This window comes from Desmodus rotundus, chromosome 6 (genome assembly GCF_022682495.2).
Source record: "Desmodus rotundus isolate HL8 chromosome 6, HLdesRot8A.1, whole genome shotgun sequence".
NCBI lineage: Eukaryota > Metazoa > Chordata > Mammalia > Chiroptera > Phyllostomidae > Desmodus > Desmodus rotundus.
Window position 1 is genome coordinate 117,390,083 of NC_071392.1, and position 17,293 is coordinate 117,407,375.

The 17,293-nt window shown below is 44.0% G+C and overlaps 1 protein-coding gene across 3 annotated transcripts in view; it reads right to left on the minus strand.

The window, feature by feature from the left end:
* UBOX5 (U-box domain containing 5) overlaps positions 1-17,293 on the minus strand; it is a 31,575-nt gene that overhangs the window by 2,317 nt on the left and 11,965 nt on the right. For all 3 annotated transcript variants that reach the window (XM_071221777.1, XM_053926609.1, XM_053926610.2), the window contains exons 2-5: positions 9,532-9,692; positions 6,092-6,186; positions 3,742-4,939; positions 823-984 (exon numbers count right to left, since the gene is read on the minus strand). In XM_071221777.1, coding sequence (XP_071077878.1) covers positions 823-984; positions 3,742-4,939; positions 6,092-6,145 — 1,414 coding nt within the window. In that variant the 5' untranslated portion in view covers positions 6,146-6,186; positions 9,532-9,692. The remainder of the gene's footprint in view (positions 1-822; positions 985-3,741; positions 4,940-6,091; positions 6,187-9,531; positions 9,693-17,293) is intronic.

The window sequence follows — 17,293 nt, forward strand, 5'->3', positions numbered from 1 at the left end:
CTGGAAAGCCAAGAGAGAAGGTTTTCAGGAAGGAGGGGCTGGTCAGCCACTTCAGAGCCACCATGACCATTGTATTTATGGCCATGGAAATCGCTGGCCACTTGAACAAGCTCTTGGGAATGGCCAGGATGGAAACAATCAGAGACACAGAGGTGGGGATGGAGAAGAAGAGATGGCCCGTGCCCCAGACCAGAGGAGGGCCTGACTCTGGAGAGGCAGGAGAAGAAGCTATGCCTTATCATTAGCTCTGCCAGGCTTCATCCTGGGGCAGATGCCCCAGCTTTCCAGTCAGGTCCTCTCCCTTTGTATCCTAGGCGATTCCATCATCCGGTGTGGCCCCAAGTTCATTTTACGGAAAAACAGGCTCAGTAAGCTACCACTGTTCTTTTCTAAGCCTAAGAAAATGTTAACAGGAAGAGATGAAGATGACATACTCAACCCAAACTTCACACTTACATAAAGGACCCCAGATGTCAGGTGGCAGACAGGCTAGATGAGAAAAATAAACTACAGAGGAAAAACGAAAGTCCTCAGGACGGAACAATTAACATTAGATCTTATCAAAAAAACAACAAAAACCCACAGCAGGGGGAGCCAAGCCCTAAGTCCACAGAATTACTAAATAAAGTAAATAAAGCCTTTCTTCTGAAGTCAAACTTCCCAGGTAGCCCCTCAGCTCCCCGTGAAAAAGGAAAGAGATCGGTTCTCCCCCAGGCCTGGGTGCTGGAGCCAAGGAGCTGGGCGTGAAGGTCCAGAGAGCCCCAGAGGATGGCCCAGCATCCCGTTCAAGGACTCCAAGGAGGTGGGCAGGACCCACATTACCTGACCCCGTGCCTGCCCGCCAGGAAGCGCTGGTCTCTCTCGTGCCTACGTGCTGGAGCTGTCCCCTGGTCAGTCGCGCTGTGAAGGAGGGCAAGGAGCCAAGGGTTGATGTCAAGGCAATTTCCAAGCTTTGTGACAGCTTCTGCTCATGGGACACTGGACCTGTCAAGAGATGCACAGACAATATCCAGAGAGAAGTCTGACAAAGAAAAGACCATGAACGCCATTGGAGGAATGCAAAAATGGCACTTCCAACTTTAAATAAACACAAATGTAAAGTCCTTCTCAATATCTACTAGTGGACTGTGATGACAGAATACCAGAGTTAAAGGCTGGGGACCCTGGCAGTTGCTACCCATGCACTGCTCTCTGGGCTCTGCACTAGCTCTCCTCCTCCTGGCACTCAGGGGCCACCTTGTGGCTCATCTGCAGAACTGCACCCTACTTTCTAAAGGCCTCCCTGCAGGCCAAGGAAATGCCTGCGCAGGCAAACATCCAGCCCTGGGCCCCTGCTCCCTGCCCCCATTCCCATTCCCTCCCCAGCAGCCTTGATCACTCTTTCCATCTCCTCCCTTCTGGAGAGATCCCACCACTGGGATGGCCAGCACTCTCTAGGCATTTGTGTCCTCTCCTGTTGGGTACAGCAAAGCAGTTATCACTGAGTGGAACAAGCACTCTACCCACTTCACTTTGGAGGGGCTGCAGAAAGCCAAACAATGGGCTCAGGTTGAAGGCAATGGGGGAGGGAGATAGCTGCCCAAGGAAGGACCCAGAGATTTGCCTGGTTCACAAAATGCCTGTGGTGGGGAGTGGAATATTTTTCTACAGTCTATTGGACACAGGACATCAGCTTGGACCCTTGAAGGACCACTCGTCAGCATGCTCCTGTGTCACCAACATATCTATCAAGGCCAACACCAACGAAAACCTCTCCAGACATCCAGGTCTAAATACCTTTCTCCTGGTCTCACCCAGCATACCTCAGTGCTTCCAGGAGTCTCTGGGGGTCATGTTAACTATAATTTACACTCAAAACCAGGGAAGGCACAGATGTAACCCTTTTCTTAAATTATATATATATTTTTAGCCCTGGCTGGTGTGGCTCAGGGGTTGATTACCAGCCTGCAAACCAAAGGGTTGCCAGTTTGATTCCCAGTCTAGGGCATATGGCCGGGTCCCCAGTAGGGGGTGCTAGAGAGGCAACCACACATTGATATTTCTCTCCCTCTCTTTCTCCCTCCCTTCCCCTCTAAAAATAAATAAAATCTTTTAAAAAATTTTTAGCTTTAAGTTACAGTTAATAGGCTGAGTGATTAATGCATGTAGAAAGCTGTGGTTCCAGGAACTGGAATGCATCACCAGACCTACCCTGACTCCAGGAGGCCGGCAAGCAATCCAACCTTTGTGCTCCGGGAGGACTGCAAGCGATCAAGATGGTCTCGGAGCCACTGTTCTCCAGGGAGAGAACCACCGCTGGTCAGCAGATGAAAGGATGCTAGAAAATCCGCTGGACTGCCACTTTTATCCGATCAACCATTTTCCCTGAATTCCAAACCCCTTACCTATTTTTTCCCTGAATTCCAAAATCCTTACTACCCTCTTCATCCCCTTATAAAAAAGGCTGGCTGGAGACACATAAACACAAGTCTTCAGGGTTTAGGGCACATAACCTGCCGTCTTCTCAGATCACTGACCCTCTAAATAAAGCGCCGTAACGACTCAATCCTTGTCTCTACTTACTGGTTCTGGCAGTAATGGGCAGCACAAACACTGACTTTTCCGGTTTCAAAGAGCTAGCTCCAAAAGCACCAGGCACTGACAATCCCAGGGAGTAATACCAAATATATAAAGAGTTAAATGATGCTAATACTGTTAAATTGTTTCAGAGTTTAGAAAAAGATACTAATTTGTCTTATGAAGCAAATAAATCACCCATACCAAACCTGACCATATATGGTGGGTACTCTCTCTCTCTCACACACACACACACACACACACACACACACACACCCCCCAATTTAATCCCACTGATGAGTGCAGAAGTCCTAAATAAAACACCAGCACACAGAATCACAAAGCCCATTAAGAGAAGCATGACCAAATGGAGTTCACTCTAGGAATGTAGTAATGGTTCAACATGAAGAAGTCTATTCATGCACTTCCTTCACATTAAAAGACCCAAGGATGAAATAAAATAGAATAAAACAAAATAAAATAAAAAAAGACCCAGGGATGAAAAATCATTCATTTCTGTTGATACTGAAAAGGAATTAGACAAAATTCAACCACCGATCTTAGATAAACAAAGTCAATAAAACAGGAAGAAATGGTGTCAAGGTATCTGAAATGGGTCCCGATGAACCCCACCTCCTGATACTTGTACCCGTGAGTGCCCGTCCCCTTGAGAGTGGACTGGACTTTAGTGATTTGCTCCCCACAGAGCAGAGCAAAAGGGATGGGATGCCACGCCTATGATTAGAGCATACAAAGCCGACTTCCACCTCCTCTGCCCACTCTCGTGCACACAGCTTACCATGTTGTATGCTGCCTCTGAGAGGCCCACATGGCAAGGAAGTGAGTCCAGACTCCAGCCACCAACCAACAAGTGAAGCCTTCAGTTCAACAATTCAGCAAGAAACTCAATCTTGCAACAACCACGTGAGTGAGCTTGGAAGTGAATCCTTCCCCAATCAAGCCTTGAGATGACCACAGCCCCTCGGAAGGGCCTGAAGCAGATGATCCATCCAACAACTTGATTCCTGACTAGAGAAGCTATGAGGTAATGAATGGATAGTGCTTTAAGCCAGTAAGTTTCGGGGTAACTTAAGCTGGCAAAGCATAAAACAAAGGGCAACAGTGCCAAGTGTCACCTGGGAGGAGTACAGATGCAACAGGCACGGACACAGGGCAGTGGGTTACCTGCTGAGCAGTCCATGTGTGTTGGACCGAGCTCACTGGCAGCTTTCAGTTTCTTAGGGGTGTGCTCTGAGGTAGTGGGTGAGACCGGAAGGACTGTAGAAAAACAGGAAGCATTCACACCAACGCTACCATCGGGGGCGGGTTCTGCCTGCTCCATCTTCCTTTTCCGGGATGGCAGAGCAATGGAAGAAGGGGTCACTGCCAACGCAGTCTGTGCTCTCCCAAGCAGGTGGCAGCCAGGGATGGAGTGCTGGAGCAGGAAATGGTCAATCCGGGCCTTCAGGGAGGGGTGAGGCAGGGGCTGGGAGTGCGGAGTAAAGGCTACCCCTGTGAAGGGGTCACTGGGCACTCGGCCCCACGTGGCTTCACTGCGGTTACACTTCTCCAACGTGCTCTGGTCGATAACCTTGCCGGAGGGCAGCAGCATGGGGCAAGGCATGATCTCCAGAGTGATGGGATCCAGGAACTCCTCAGGCACATCTGGAATTACCTCAGCCAGCTCCTGCAGGCTGCAGGGAGCCTGCTGGCCCTCAGGCTGGGCCCCAGGGTCACAGTCACTCTCCATGGGCAAGGTCGGAGCCTGCAGAGCCAAGTCCTGAGGGAGGCTCTCTGAGGCAACCAGCAAGACACTGTCCATCACCTCCTGGGAGCAGGTTTTGGCTGGCTGACCCCACACTTCCAACCTCTTGATGCAAGGGATACCACTGCCTGTCACGTGGGTGATACAGATCTTGAGGTGGGCCACGTGGTTAAGGGATAGAGTCCCTTTATTCCAGAGCTCCTGGGCTACAACAGCAGGAGAGGGGAGTGTAGCTTCCACAGAGGCAAATGGTGGCCTGGCCTTGAAGCCCCTGTGGCTAAACACCACCTGGCTCTGGTTTTTCAGCAAGACTTTGCCTACCAAGGTGAACGCCTCCTTGTCGGGGATGGACGGCTCGGCTGGCCCCAGGGTCCAGCACTCTGGGGCATTCCAAGATGCTCTGCTGGACGAGGCCGACGTGTACATTTCCAGGCCGGTGACATTTTGGCCTCCCCGAGCTGTGAGGTCTACGTTAACCCTACAGATTTCCACATCAAAGGGAAAGGAAACTGTCACGTGGACTGGCGGCTTAATAAAATACTCTGTCCTAAAACCACGGCTCCTCTTCGTGAGGTCTTCAGACACCAGATTCTCTACTTCATAGCCATCAGCCGATATCTAGAATGGGTGACAAACATAAGACAAACTGGTGTGACGACATCCAAATGAAGACAGCTAGTTTTCCAGAGTTTGCCCCTTCTGGGACAATTCTTTAACGAAAATCTGAAGTTCCTCATTTAACATTTCCTCCAGTGCCTCAAATTCTCCTATTTGTTGTTGTTGGTTTGCAGGCCCCCGAGATCAGGTCAAAGCTGAGGGCAGCGGTGGCCCCAAGTACTGTCCGTTCTTTAAAAATATGAGCAAGAAAACTCTGCCCAGCACATCTCTGTGACAAGGGGGCAGATATACTGGTGGCTTTTTATTTCGGAAGATGAAAACATGCATATTTAGGGAAAAACAAAGAACACCACTAAACATTAAATGAACATTAAAGTTCTCAATTTTGTATTTGGACTAAGCGTCATAACAAGTTCCCTAGGAAGGCATAACAGGCTTCTTGTAAATCTGTGAATGATGAAACTTGGTTTTTAAAAAAATGTGTATAGAGGAACAGGGATCACAAAAAAAATGATGGGCAATTTAAAAGCGAATGTGCTAGAAGATGTGATTGTAAATAACTTCTTCCCCTTTTAATATTTTTCATACTTGTTAAAACCAATGGAAATTTTAAGGTATCTGTGAAGGAGTCAGCTTCACAATCTGGGTACCCGAAACAGTACGCTGAGTGCAGAAGCTCCAAATGAGGGGAGGGGTCCAGTCCTCCCCTCAGAGCTTTCTTACTCCCTGCTCTGAGCTGTAGAGATACCCTCCCTACACAAAAGGGGAGGCAGCTTAATTCACATACAGAAGAAATACCAATTACAAATATAAGCCATTATCCCTAGCATTTGAACTTACAAGAACTAGGGGCAGAAAGAGTATTTCTACCTTCACTGTGACTTTGAGTGAAATTAAACTTATCACCAGAAGGAAAAGCACACCGAAGACAGCCTTCCACAGAATGAGCCACAGCCCACCTTGCGGTGGAGCCGACTCTACAGGTGCAGCCCGACCCACGCTTGTCTACGTAGCGCCTGGTGGGATCTACAGCAACGAGGGTGAAAGCACGTTGAACCCGACTTAAGTTCGCTACAGGACGTAGGAAGTGGGGAAAACCATGAAAAATAGATACAGTGCATTCATTTATGTGTGTGTGCTTGTTTTGTTTACCTTGTTGCAGCAAATTCTTGGTCTGAACTGTGGGAGGCAAAGGTTTATTACCATCTTTGTGGCTGCAAGGATAGCTTCCAAGCATCAGAAACAGCCTTAAACAAAAAATAAAACTTGGTATTAGACAAGTGAAAATTCCATTTTAAACCTTTAGGAGCTGATTCCTAAGAGAAGAGACTCAAAGAGGGTGACAGTAAAAACTCTCGGCCCTGACCAGCGTGGCTCGGTTGGCTGAATGTAAGCCAAAGGGTCTCAGGTTCGATTTCCAGCCAGGGCACGTGCCTAGGCTGCGAGTTCAGTCCCTGGTTGGGGCACATATTAGAGGCGACCGATCAATGTTTCTCTCTCAAATTCATGTTTCTCTTCCTCTCTCTCCCTTCCCCACTCCTAAAATCAAAAGGTATGCCCTCAAGTGAGGATTAAAAAAAACTTTCACACACACACACTCTTACGGCCTACACTCACTCTCTTTGGCTTACACGTAATGCTGGGAGGAAATCGGTCACTGCAAAATTGCAGAGGAGATTCCTACTGCAGACGGGGCAGGACGGCAAAAGCTGCTAGTCCTCTGGCTGGCAGCTGTTCTAGAGACCTAGCGGCAGCAAGGGGTCAGCTCTGAGGAGGGCTCCCCACGGAAAAGGGAGGCCCAACAGTGGCTGAGCTCCGAGAAGGAACAGGCCTGCCTACCCAGAGGGTTCATAACGGGAAGGGTCATCACAGAAAATAACCATGGTGGTACTAAGCATCTTTGTTATTTAATACTCGTCGGTGCAATTACACTTTCTTATTAAAACAAAAACAAGGAAAGTCAGAAACAACGTAATTGAGAAATAGAAAATCTTAGGGTTGGAAAGCACCTTAAAAGGACACCTAATCCAAACAGTCATTTTAATGACAACTGCCCAGGGCAGGAGAAACAGGTAAGAGCGGTCGAAAGGTACAAATTTCCAGTTGTAAGAGAAACACGTTCTAAAGATATAATGTGCAGTATGATGACTAGTGTTAACGACACCGAACTATACATTTGAAAACTGCTGAGAGTAGATCTTAAAAGTTCTCATCACCAGAAAAAAAACGGCATGAGGTGATGGATGTTACTCATTTATCACAGGAATTATTTTGCAGTATACGAGCATACACAAATCAAAGCATGTTGTACGTGTTGAACTTTTACAGCGTTACATGTCATTACAGTGCAATAAAGTTGGGAGAAAAAACCACTGACGTCTCATGGCCTCTGGGGCTCCCTGTGAGACTCAGGGCAGCCACTAGAAGCATCCCTTGCAGCCAAGCCTGTCCAGTGGATCTGGACTCCTTGGGTGAGGCCCGCCAGCCATTCCACACTTTTCCATCTGGCCAACAAGACTATTAAAAGCTTCCGTCAGCCCGACAGGGACAGGGCCACCTTCTGAGATCTGTGTTGTCACGATCCGTCGGTGCCACTGGCAGAGGCAGGCATGCCGGGTGTCCTGTAACACCTTGGGGCGCGGTTTCTGCACTGTGAAGACCTGCCACGGGGCCTTTAAACATTTATCATCTCAGCCTAGTCCCTAACACCATTTTATCCATAAACACCAGGTAAATTTAACGTGGTTTTAATATATGCTGAACTCCCCAGGAAGGGAAGAAAGATCATACTCTGTTTTGTTCAGCTCTGTACCAGGAGGTGTTCACCATTTCTGAAAGCGGCATCAGCGAGAGTAATGCGAACACTTGACAGTCTGCACCTGCCTACGTTCCCGTGATTCTGCATGTTGGCAAAAGCTTCTGATTACTTTAGACCTCCCAGTACGGTCCTACCCAAACATTCACAGATAAAAATAAATTTTATCATCACAATTCAAAATGTCTCCTGTACATTACCATCTATTCTGGCATCTGTGTGTGTGTGCGCACGTGTGTTTATGTGTACCTGAACAGTCAGGCTGGGGCAAAAGCGGGTTTACAGTTGTCCGTATGGAAAGTAACACAGTAACTAATAAACACACGACAAGAACAAACTCTGTGTTCTGCATGCTCACAACTGTAAACCCACTCTGAACCCACGCTGTGTGCGCACGCACTGCCACAGGGAGCTCGCTCTTCCCCTCTCTGCCTTGATGGGCAGGACTTCGGTAAGAAAAAAAGAGACACAAACTTTGTTATAATATCAAAATGCTGAGAGGTGGTTAACGTTAGTAAGATAAAGGACCCCTAGTCTGCAGTCGTCTCTATCTCCACAGCCCTCATCTTAGGCCTTTTTTCTCTCTTTCAGGGGAAAAAACAAACCCTGGCAGAGGTAGCAATGCCAATTCCTTGAAGTACTGATTTGATTTCCGAGTGGTGGGCGCTGATTTTACCAACATTTACTTTCTTCCAATCTCCTTGCTATTTTCTTGGACATTTCACACCGTGGTCTTTTAATGTATTCTACATGTCAAGAAATTAATTTCTCTGAGAATCTAAATGCCAAGACCAGAGCAAGCCTGGCAGGGTCTTCTTGCAGACATGACAAAGAGCTTTCCTGTGAGTGTAACAAAGTCAGATGGAAAAGCCTCTAAGACTTACCAGCGTACCCAACTCAACAGTCAATGAGACGGAGGGGCCCAGCGGTCACTGCCCTCAGGACAGCTGATGCCTGCCTCCGTGGCTGGACCCGAGGCATGGCCAGGATGAGGGGGCAAGGCTGAACAAAGGCTTTCAAACTTTTGTCATCTCTTAACTTTTAAAAATTCCACCTCAAATACCTGAAAGAATCTGACTGCTCCACTAAACAACGTGATCATTTAAAAGGTCTTATCTACACCGTGTCTCAGCAAGCACGGCGCTCACTCTTCTACTGAGTCGACGGACAAGGACCGTCTAGTAGTAAAAACAAAAACAAACAAACAAACAAAAACCCCCCCATACCACTGGCCAGGGGAGGCACATACACAAATTGACTTAGAGGAGACGAGCAGGGATTTTATGCTATTTAAATCTTACCAACTGGTGGGCCCTAAAGCAGGTACTAATATCCTTATTTTGCAGATGAAGAAACCGAGGCTCTAAGAGAGATTAAGCTGGGAATCACATTCCAGACCTTCCCAAACCACCCTGGTTACTGTCTACTTGGTCACCATTTACCTTGAGGATTTACCAGGAAGTTATATGAATATCTTACAACTTCTTTTTCTCCCTGTTACTTAGGTCAAGGTTCGGTATCACTCATTTCTTAAAACTCAATTATTCCAAACTTAAAATGAACGTGGCTATGCTCTACTATGCAGAGATTTGGAAACTTTGACTGCCCTTTCCAATATGTATTGGATCAAACCTCCAATTGTCTTTTGGGGAAAATCTTCAGGTAAGCTAGCCTTCTAGTATCTCACCTCATCACAGGTTAATTCCATTGGTCAACTATTAAAGCATACGGACCTCTACCTGACAGAAACAGCCTACTTGTTCTTCACAGCACTTACCAAAATCTAATTGAAGGAGAGTGTGCAGTCCATCCACGTTAATTCTTTTTAGTGCCCACCTACGTGGCACCTCGTGCCTCCTTGCCTGGCATCCCTGGTGGCCGCTGCGTTCATATTCCACACGACCATGTGCCAAACTTCTTTGCAGAATGGATCCTCAGCTGTAGCAAAAATAAATGTAACATGTTGATAAAATTCAGTGGTCATTCTGAGATTTACAGGACACCAGGGTGACACGATTTTAGTCTCTGAAGCGTGTTATTCCACAGAGCGGCCCCTCAGAGTAGTGCGCTGAGCTGCCCGCAGGCTTACTCTAGCCACAACCGTCACACACTCCTCGATCCTCCGCAAACACACTTCACCAAACTGTTCACCGGTTCTGTGTGGCCCATCAGTAAAGAATTTAGTAAGAAACATCTCCATAAAACTGGGTGTTTTCATCATGTTATCAAAACGATCACTCTCTGCTCAACACCGTCTCTTCTTTTGTAGATCTGTGATAAACTCACTTTGGTCTCAGTACTGAAAGCAGCTGTTTCCTCCAATCAACTCAGTACTGTATGGTATGGATATGAATGATATTATTGATCATATCATTTCTTTACTTAGGCTGCTAAAAGCTCAGGATAAAATCTGTGGTCCATCCCTCAAATTTATCTTTGCCTAAATTCTTCACTAATTTTTATGTCAGAATGTATATTGTGAAAATTATCTTAAAATAATTTTGGAACAGGATAGGGTATAAATAATAAGCCATTTTCCTTTTGGTGGACATTTAGGTTGTTTGAGATTTTACACTAGTATATTAAGATAGAAATTTTAACTAGATTTTTGTCTTAGTACAATTTTTGACTTTTTCTTCTTAAGGGGTCCTACATGTTTCTTGTTAAGCTTGCTCTTTATGAATAGGATCCTTTTATCCCATTAATTTTTATAAAGTTATTCCTACATATAGGAAAGCTTTTCATGTTGATATTTTTATTATGTGTTCCATTGTCTCACTGAACTAATTGACTTTAACTTTTCTTTTTTTTTATTGTTGTTCAAGTACAGTTTTCTGTCTTTTCCCCCCACCCCTCTCCACCACCTCAGCCTTCCCTGCCTCCCTCCCCCATTTCCACCCCCCTCTTGTTGAACAGATTTTCAATGGCTTTTTTTGGAGGATTCCACAATCTCAGTAATAAATGAGCCCTTTCTTAAAAAGGTAACTCTGACTTGTCTCTCCTCTTATTACATAGCTAGAACTTCCAGAATTACATGAAGTTGCTTTGCTTGTTTTGTTCCCATTAGAAGATGCCTCTAGTGCTTCATCTTTGAACATGCTGACCGTTAGATTGAAATACTCTTATGTTAACAAAGTATTCTAATTTTCAGTTTCTTAGGAAAAAACTGTTTTGTACTCTGCTTTTGTCTATATGTTGACTTTTATTACTTTTCTTATCTAACAGACTAATGAGATATAACACATTTTTCTAATTTTAAGCCTTACTTTTATTCCTAGGATAGGCAGATTTTATTTTTAAATGTCCTTCTTTTTTAAGGAACAAACATTTATTTCTTAGAGTTCTGGAGGCAGAAAAGCCCAAGATTTAGCGTCTGGTAAGGGCCCACTTTCTGGTTCATAGAAGGCCGTCCTTCTGCTATGTCCTCACATGGCGAAAGGGCTTTAAATGTTTTTCAAATTGTACTAAATCTGATTGCTCATATTTAATTTTAGATGAAATATTACCGCACATTTACAAGCCCTGTGCTAGACACAGGAGCATAAAGAAGAAATGGTCAGACGGTGAAACTATTCTGTAGGTACCACAGTGATGTCTACATTGACACTATGTATTTGTCAAGGCCCACAGAACCATACAACAAAGAGTGAACCTTACTGTAGACTAAGGACCTCAGTTAGTAACAATGCATCAGTACCAGCCCCTCAATCGTGACGAATGTGCCAAGGTAAGGCAAGGTGTTCGTTAAGAGCAGAAACTGTGGGCAAGGGAGAAGAGGAAGATGGGAACGCTCCGCTCAATGTTTCTGTAAACCTAAAACCACTCTAAAAAAAAAAAAAAAAAGAGTATGATAATAACAGTAATAACAACAACAAAGAATAATTGGGGAAAAGGTGACTGAAAACAAATTAGGACCGGAGATCAAATTGAAACAGTGACCGTGCCATTACAGAACAAGTGTGGCAGACCGTTTTAAAAATATCTCACAAATGATGACGTATCTTTCTTTGGGAAACAGTCATGCCCAAACACCGCAGGGGTCTATGGGGCTGGTTGCCATCTGGGTTTCCGTGTGCTATTACTGCGCTTTGGGTGCCAACACCCCTGGAACTTTAAAGGTTAAGTGCCTCCTGCCTATGCTTAATCCAGGGTGCGGGGGGAAGCTCACCATATGAAAATGCAAACAGCCTGGCACAGGAAGGCCACCTCTCCAGTCCAGCCTAGGAAATGGCCAAGGGCTAACTGAACTCTTTGCAAACACTGTCCAATAAACTTACAAATCACAGCCTCTTCCTCCAAATTTGGGGTCTAAATACAAGAAGGACTAGGTCTGACTATAAATTGGGGACCGCGGATCACGGCTAAAATGCCCTGCAGTTCAGTGAAGTAGCTTGGAGACAGGTAATAAAGGCATTATAACGTAGCAAGATAACAGAGGTTTATAAGTAGATATGTAAGTTTTCATTAGATTTTTCTTTTTAATACAAAATATTTCAGATAAAAGATTATAATATAGTAGATACTCTTATACTCCCCAACTGGACTTAGCAAATGTTAACATTCTGCCATGTTTGCTTTTCATTTCAGTGTTAAGAGCAAAATTTGTAAGACATAAATAAAAACCAACTCCAATTCTCTTTCTTCTCCCTTCTTACCAAGAAGCAGTATCTAAAGTGTCTCTCATTCAAATCAGTATAGGTATATGTTTCCATAGACAACGTAGTTTTATGTATTTTTAATATACCTTAATGATACTATACCATAGTTTTATACCTTGCTTTTCTATTAAGCATTATTATTTTAAGGTGTTCTATGTTGAAATGTGTGTGTCCAGTTTATTCATTTTAACTTGTAATGGTGATTATGGAATATAAAGGGTTCTAATGGAGCTTTCTGCGGATGGCATTCAGAGTAGGGAAGGATGGCTTAAATCAGTGTTTTTTAATTTGTGGTTTTGAAATCAAGTCATGGGTTGAAGAAAAGAAATAAAAGAGAATATAAAATATCAAATTGCACACAGCATCATGTCATGAAACTTTTGTTTCCATTTCACACAAATACGTAAACAAATGCCTATACCAGATCCAATATAAAATCTGTTTCTTACTGTGACTCTCGAGGAAAAAATTTGAAAAGCACTGGCCGAAAGTATATCCAGAAGTCAGGAAGAATTCACAGGAGTAACATTTGAACGGGGACAACTAGGACACATGCCTGACCTCACGGGCGATCGTGAAGTGACAGATATTACATACTGACAGTACAATGGATGATACGTGTTTGAGTATAGGCGCCAAGACCCAAGAAAGAACAGGAAGGGGAGGTTACTAGGGAGAGGGACAGTTAAGAATCAAGGCAGAGGGATGGGACAAGGGGAAGAAGGTTCAGGAAATGCGAATATCCCACTTAATTGGAGAGGGAGGAGGAGGCGGGGCTGGAAAGGCAGGTGGAACCAGGCAGAGGGCCTCGAAAGTTATGCCCTGGGGCTTCAGGATACTGTCCTGGGTGGGCTGAGGGAGTGATTCCCAAACCACAGATCAAGAATCATGAACTCCAGCCCTGGCTGGTGTGGCTCAGTGGACTGAGTGCCAGCCTGCGAACCACAGGGTCGCTGTTTGGATTCCCAGTCAGGGCACATGCCTGGGTTGCTGGCCAGGTCAGGCTCCCACTAGGGGGCATGGGAGAGGCAACCGCACACTGATGTTTCTCTCCCTCTCTTCTTCCCTTCCCCCCCTCTCTAAAAATAAATAAAATATTTTTTAAAAAAGAACCGTGCACTCCAGTTACTGAGCCATAATCAGCATTTAAAAAAATTAAAAACAGAAAATGTCAGAGTACAGCCCACATGAGAACGAACAGTGTTTTGTGAAGCTTTTGTTGCAGAAATACATATAGGTATCTGAATCTTTCTTCCTACCTTCCTTCCTGGGTTTTGATGTAAAAGGTCTTTCTTCCTAAGGGTGTCGTAAAAAAAAAAAAAAAAAAAAAATGAAAGCTACTGATCAGAGGGAAGTCCTAGAAGGCTTATAACCAGGAAAAGAGATGACACTAATAAAAAGTCTGTCATTAACCTCCTAGATAACAGTAATTCTGAACCACTTAAGAGGCAATTCGCCCTTCAAGGGGTTTCCCTTTCCTCTAGCTGATGAGTTCCTACCATCTTTTGTTCGCACTACAGGAGGGGCTGTCTTGCAAATGACTTCCTGAAGACATCAAATGAGTATCCAAGTACAAACTACTTAGAAATAAACTAGCAGTTTCAGTTTTTCCTGACCTTTTCTTCCTTTACTTTTTTTTAAGATGAGAAAGGAGAAAAATAGACTATGTATGACATATTACTGAGTCTCTCACAAGGATTTCAAAGCTACCTTAGAAAAAAATCTTTTCTTTTTCAAAATTTTAATGAACTTTTTAAGATCACTGTAGGTTCACGTACAGTCGTACAATAGAGATTCCATGTATCCTTAACCAGTTTCCCTCAAAGTTAACACCTTGCAGAGCTATAGTATAACGTCACAACCAGGAGATGGACAAATTTCCTAAGTTTTACACACACTCCTTTGTGTGCCTATGTATTTAGTTCTTTGCAATTGTACTCTATGCACAGATTTGTGTAATCACCACCACAGTCCAGATACAAAACAGTTCTCTCACAAGAATGCCTTGCACTGCGCTTTAAGAAGCCTTCTATTTTAAGGTCGCTGGTTTGATTCCCAGTTAGGGCACATGCCTGGGTTGCAGGCCAGGTTCCCCCAGTGTGGGGCGCATGAGAAGCAACCACACATTGATGTTTCTCTCCCTCTCTGCCCCTCTGTCTAAAAATAAATTTTTTAAAATCTTAAAAAAAAAAAGCCTTCTATTTTATAAGTCCAAATATTCTTATTACCACACAAGTCTCAAAGTTATAAGTCCCTCAGCTGAAGACTCCAGTTAATTCCACTACCCATACTGTAAGAAACAAACTTGAGTGACACATTTATCCTTGGTGTATCTGTCACTTAACCAATAAATATGACTATGTAAAATAAATGCAAAAGTATATGTAAGAAGAACACAAAATAGAAGAATTGTGACCACAATTTGTTGAAAACCTGTATTAGGAATATGTACTCGTGAAGAGTTTGGAAGGTAATGGTGGACAAGCAGAAATTTAAAATATGCAATGTATTAGAGTAGTGTGGTAAGTTGTTTTTTCTTTTCATATGTTTAAAGTTGACATAAGTAGTTAAAGGGCTGGATGGGACCCTTCGCGGTCCAAGGCTGACGCCAGGAGGAACGAGGCTCTACATGCATGCTCATTGTATTTCCTGCAGCTGACAGCCCCACAGAACTGGATGTCCAGACAGAGAAGAGACGGACCTTTCTCCTTTGCCTCCCTGTACTCAGGCTAAGTATAGACAAGAGCAAGAGAAAGGCTAAGAAGAGATTCAAAGGCAGAGTGACCAACCATATGGTCTACCCGTGACTGGGGTATTTTCCAGAATGTGGAACTCTGAGTGCTAAAGGTAAAAGTCCCAGGCAAACTGGGACAAGCTGGTCATCCTCCCTGGAAGGTTTCTGTCTGTGCTTCTTTGGAGCCTGAAGCAGCCAAGCAAACCTTTTTGTTGTCGAGGACTCAGAACCTGGGGTGAGGAAGCATGGGGGGATAATTTAGAAGAGAATAAGGTGACCATGGCACTTTCTGAACACCTGAGTATTCACCTCCATTTGGCCTACAAAGAAGGTGCCATAACTAGAGCTACACAATCTGATTCTGAGTCTCACGAAAATGTATTATGGAGAGTAATTCTGGCAGTTCCACATATTTTAAAGACTAGGCTCAAACGGGTTACAGAGGGAAGAAAAAGAAGAAGAAAAGATTACCTGTCAAATAAGAGAAAAGCATTTAACCTCAAAGAGTAGGTGGAATACCAATGCACTGAGCGATTTTATAAATTGGGCACTTCAGCTTTTAAAGGAGTACAATACTTCTTATAATTTCTAAATTGAGTTACTTGTCCATCCCTGAAAAAAATGTGACTTATGTGCATTCTTCTTAGAGTTGGTTAGAATGAAAGACAGCTGTCCCAGCTTTTTCACAGTCAGAGGAGCACAGGAGACCAGAACATAGGTGTGGGCCCCAAAGCAGCTCGCAACCTCACACACCTGGAGCCAACTTACCCTTCAAGGGCTTAATGTGTGCAAGACACTATGCTAGGCACAGACAGACACATTTTAACAATTCTGAGACTCAGAACAAGACATATATGGGTATAATTTTTACTTTTAAGAGACCCAGAAACTCAAAATAAGGCCATGGACAGAGTCTTAACACCATTTAATCAGTGCCTTAGTAGCGCTGTCAGCAAAATGCGAGGCGAACCCAGCTGAGGCAGCCAGGCTCTCCCGTACAAACCTAACTCCGTTCCTCCGCTCAGGCCTTATTCTATCTGTTCTTGCCTCTCTCCTGAATCCTCAACTTATCTGACTCCTGGGTCCTTTCCTCGACATGGATCAACATTCAAGACTCTTCTGTCCCTGACGGCCCTGTCAAAAACCCTACCTTGGTGCTGTCTTCTTCCAGGGTTGCCAACGTAGCAAAAAAAAAAAAAAAAAATTTAATGCCCACTTATATCTGAAAATTGGATAAAAAAGAGACTTTTTTTTCATTTAGTATAAGAATGTTCCAGGTACTATTTGGGACATACACTAAAAAAATTATTGCATTCAGTAAACTAGGAACAGAAAGGAACTTCCTCAACACAGTAAAGGGCATTTATTAGAAAAACCCCACAGCTTAAAAACTCAATGGTGAAAGACTGAAAGCATTCCCCTGAGATAAGGAACAAAACAAGGATGCCCACTTTCCTCACTGCTATTCAATTCCACACTAGAAGTTCTAGCTAGAGCAACTAGGCAAGAAAAATAAAGGGAATCCAAAGTGGAACAGAAGACGTAAAACTATCTCTATCCACAAACGACATGATCTTACATATAGAAAATCCCAAAGAATCCACACACATACAAAAAACAATTAGAGCTATTAAAAGAATTATGCAAAAGTGCAGGATAAATGTTGTATTTCTATACATTAACAAAGAGAAATTTAAGACGACCTCATTTATAAGAGCATCAAAAAGAATAAAATACACCCTGGCTGGTGTGGTTCAGTGGATTGGGCGTAGGCCTGCAAATCCAAAGGTTGCTGGTTCAATTCCCCATCAGGGTACATGCCTGAGGTTGCGGGCCAGGTCCCTGGTTGGGGGCACGCAAGAGGCAACCAACTGATGTTTCTCTCATACATGGATGTTTCTCTCCCTCTCTCCCTCCCTTCCTCTCTCTCTATTAATAAATAAATAAACCTTTAAAAAAATAAAATACTTAGGAATAAATTTGAGGATGTGTAAGACTTGGACACTGAAAACTACAAAATGTAGATGGAAGAAATTAAAAAAGAGCTAAGTAAACGGAAAGACATCCTGTGTTCATGGGCTGGTGACTTAATATTGTTAGGACTGAAAGATGCTAAATACCATTAGTCACTAGGGAAATGCAAATCA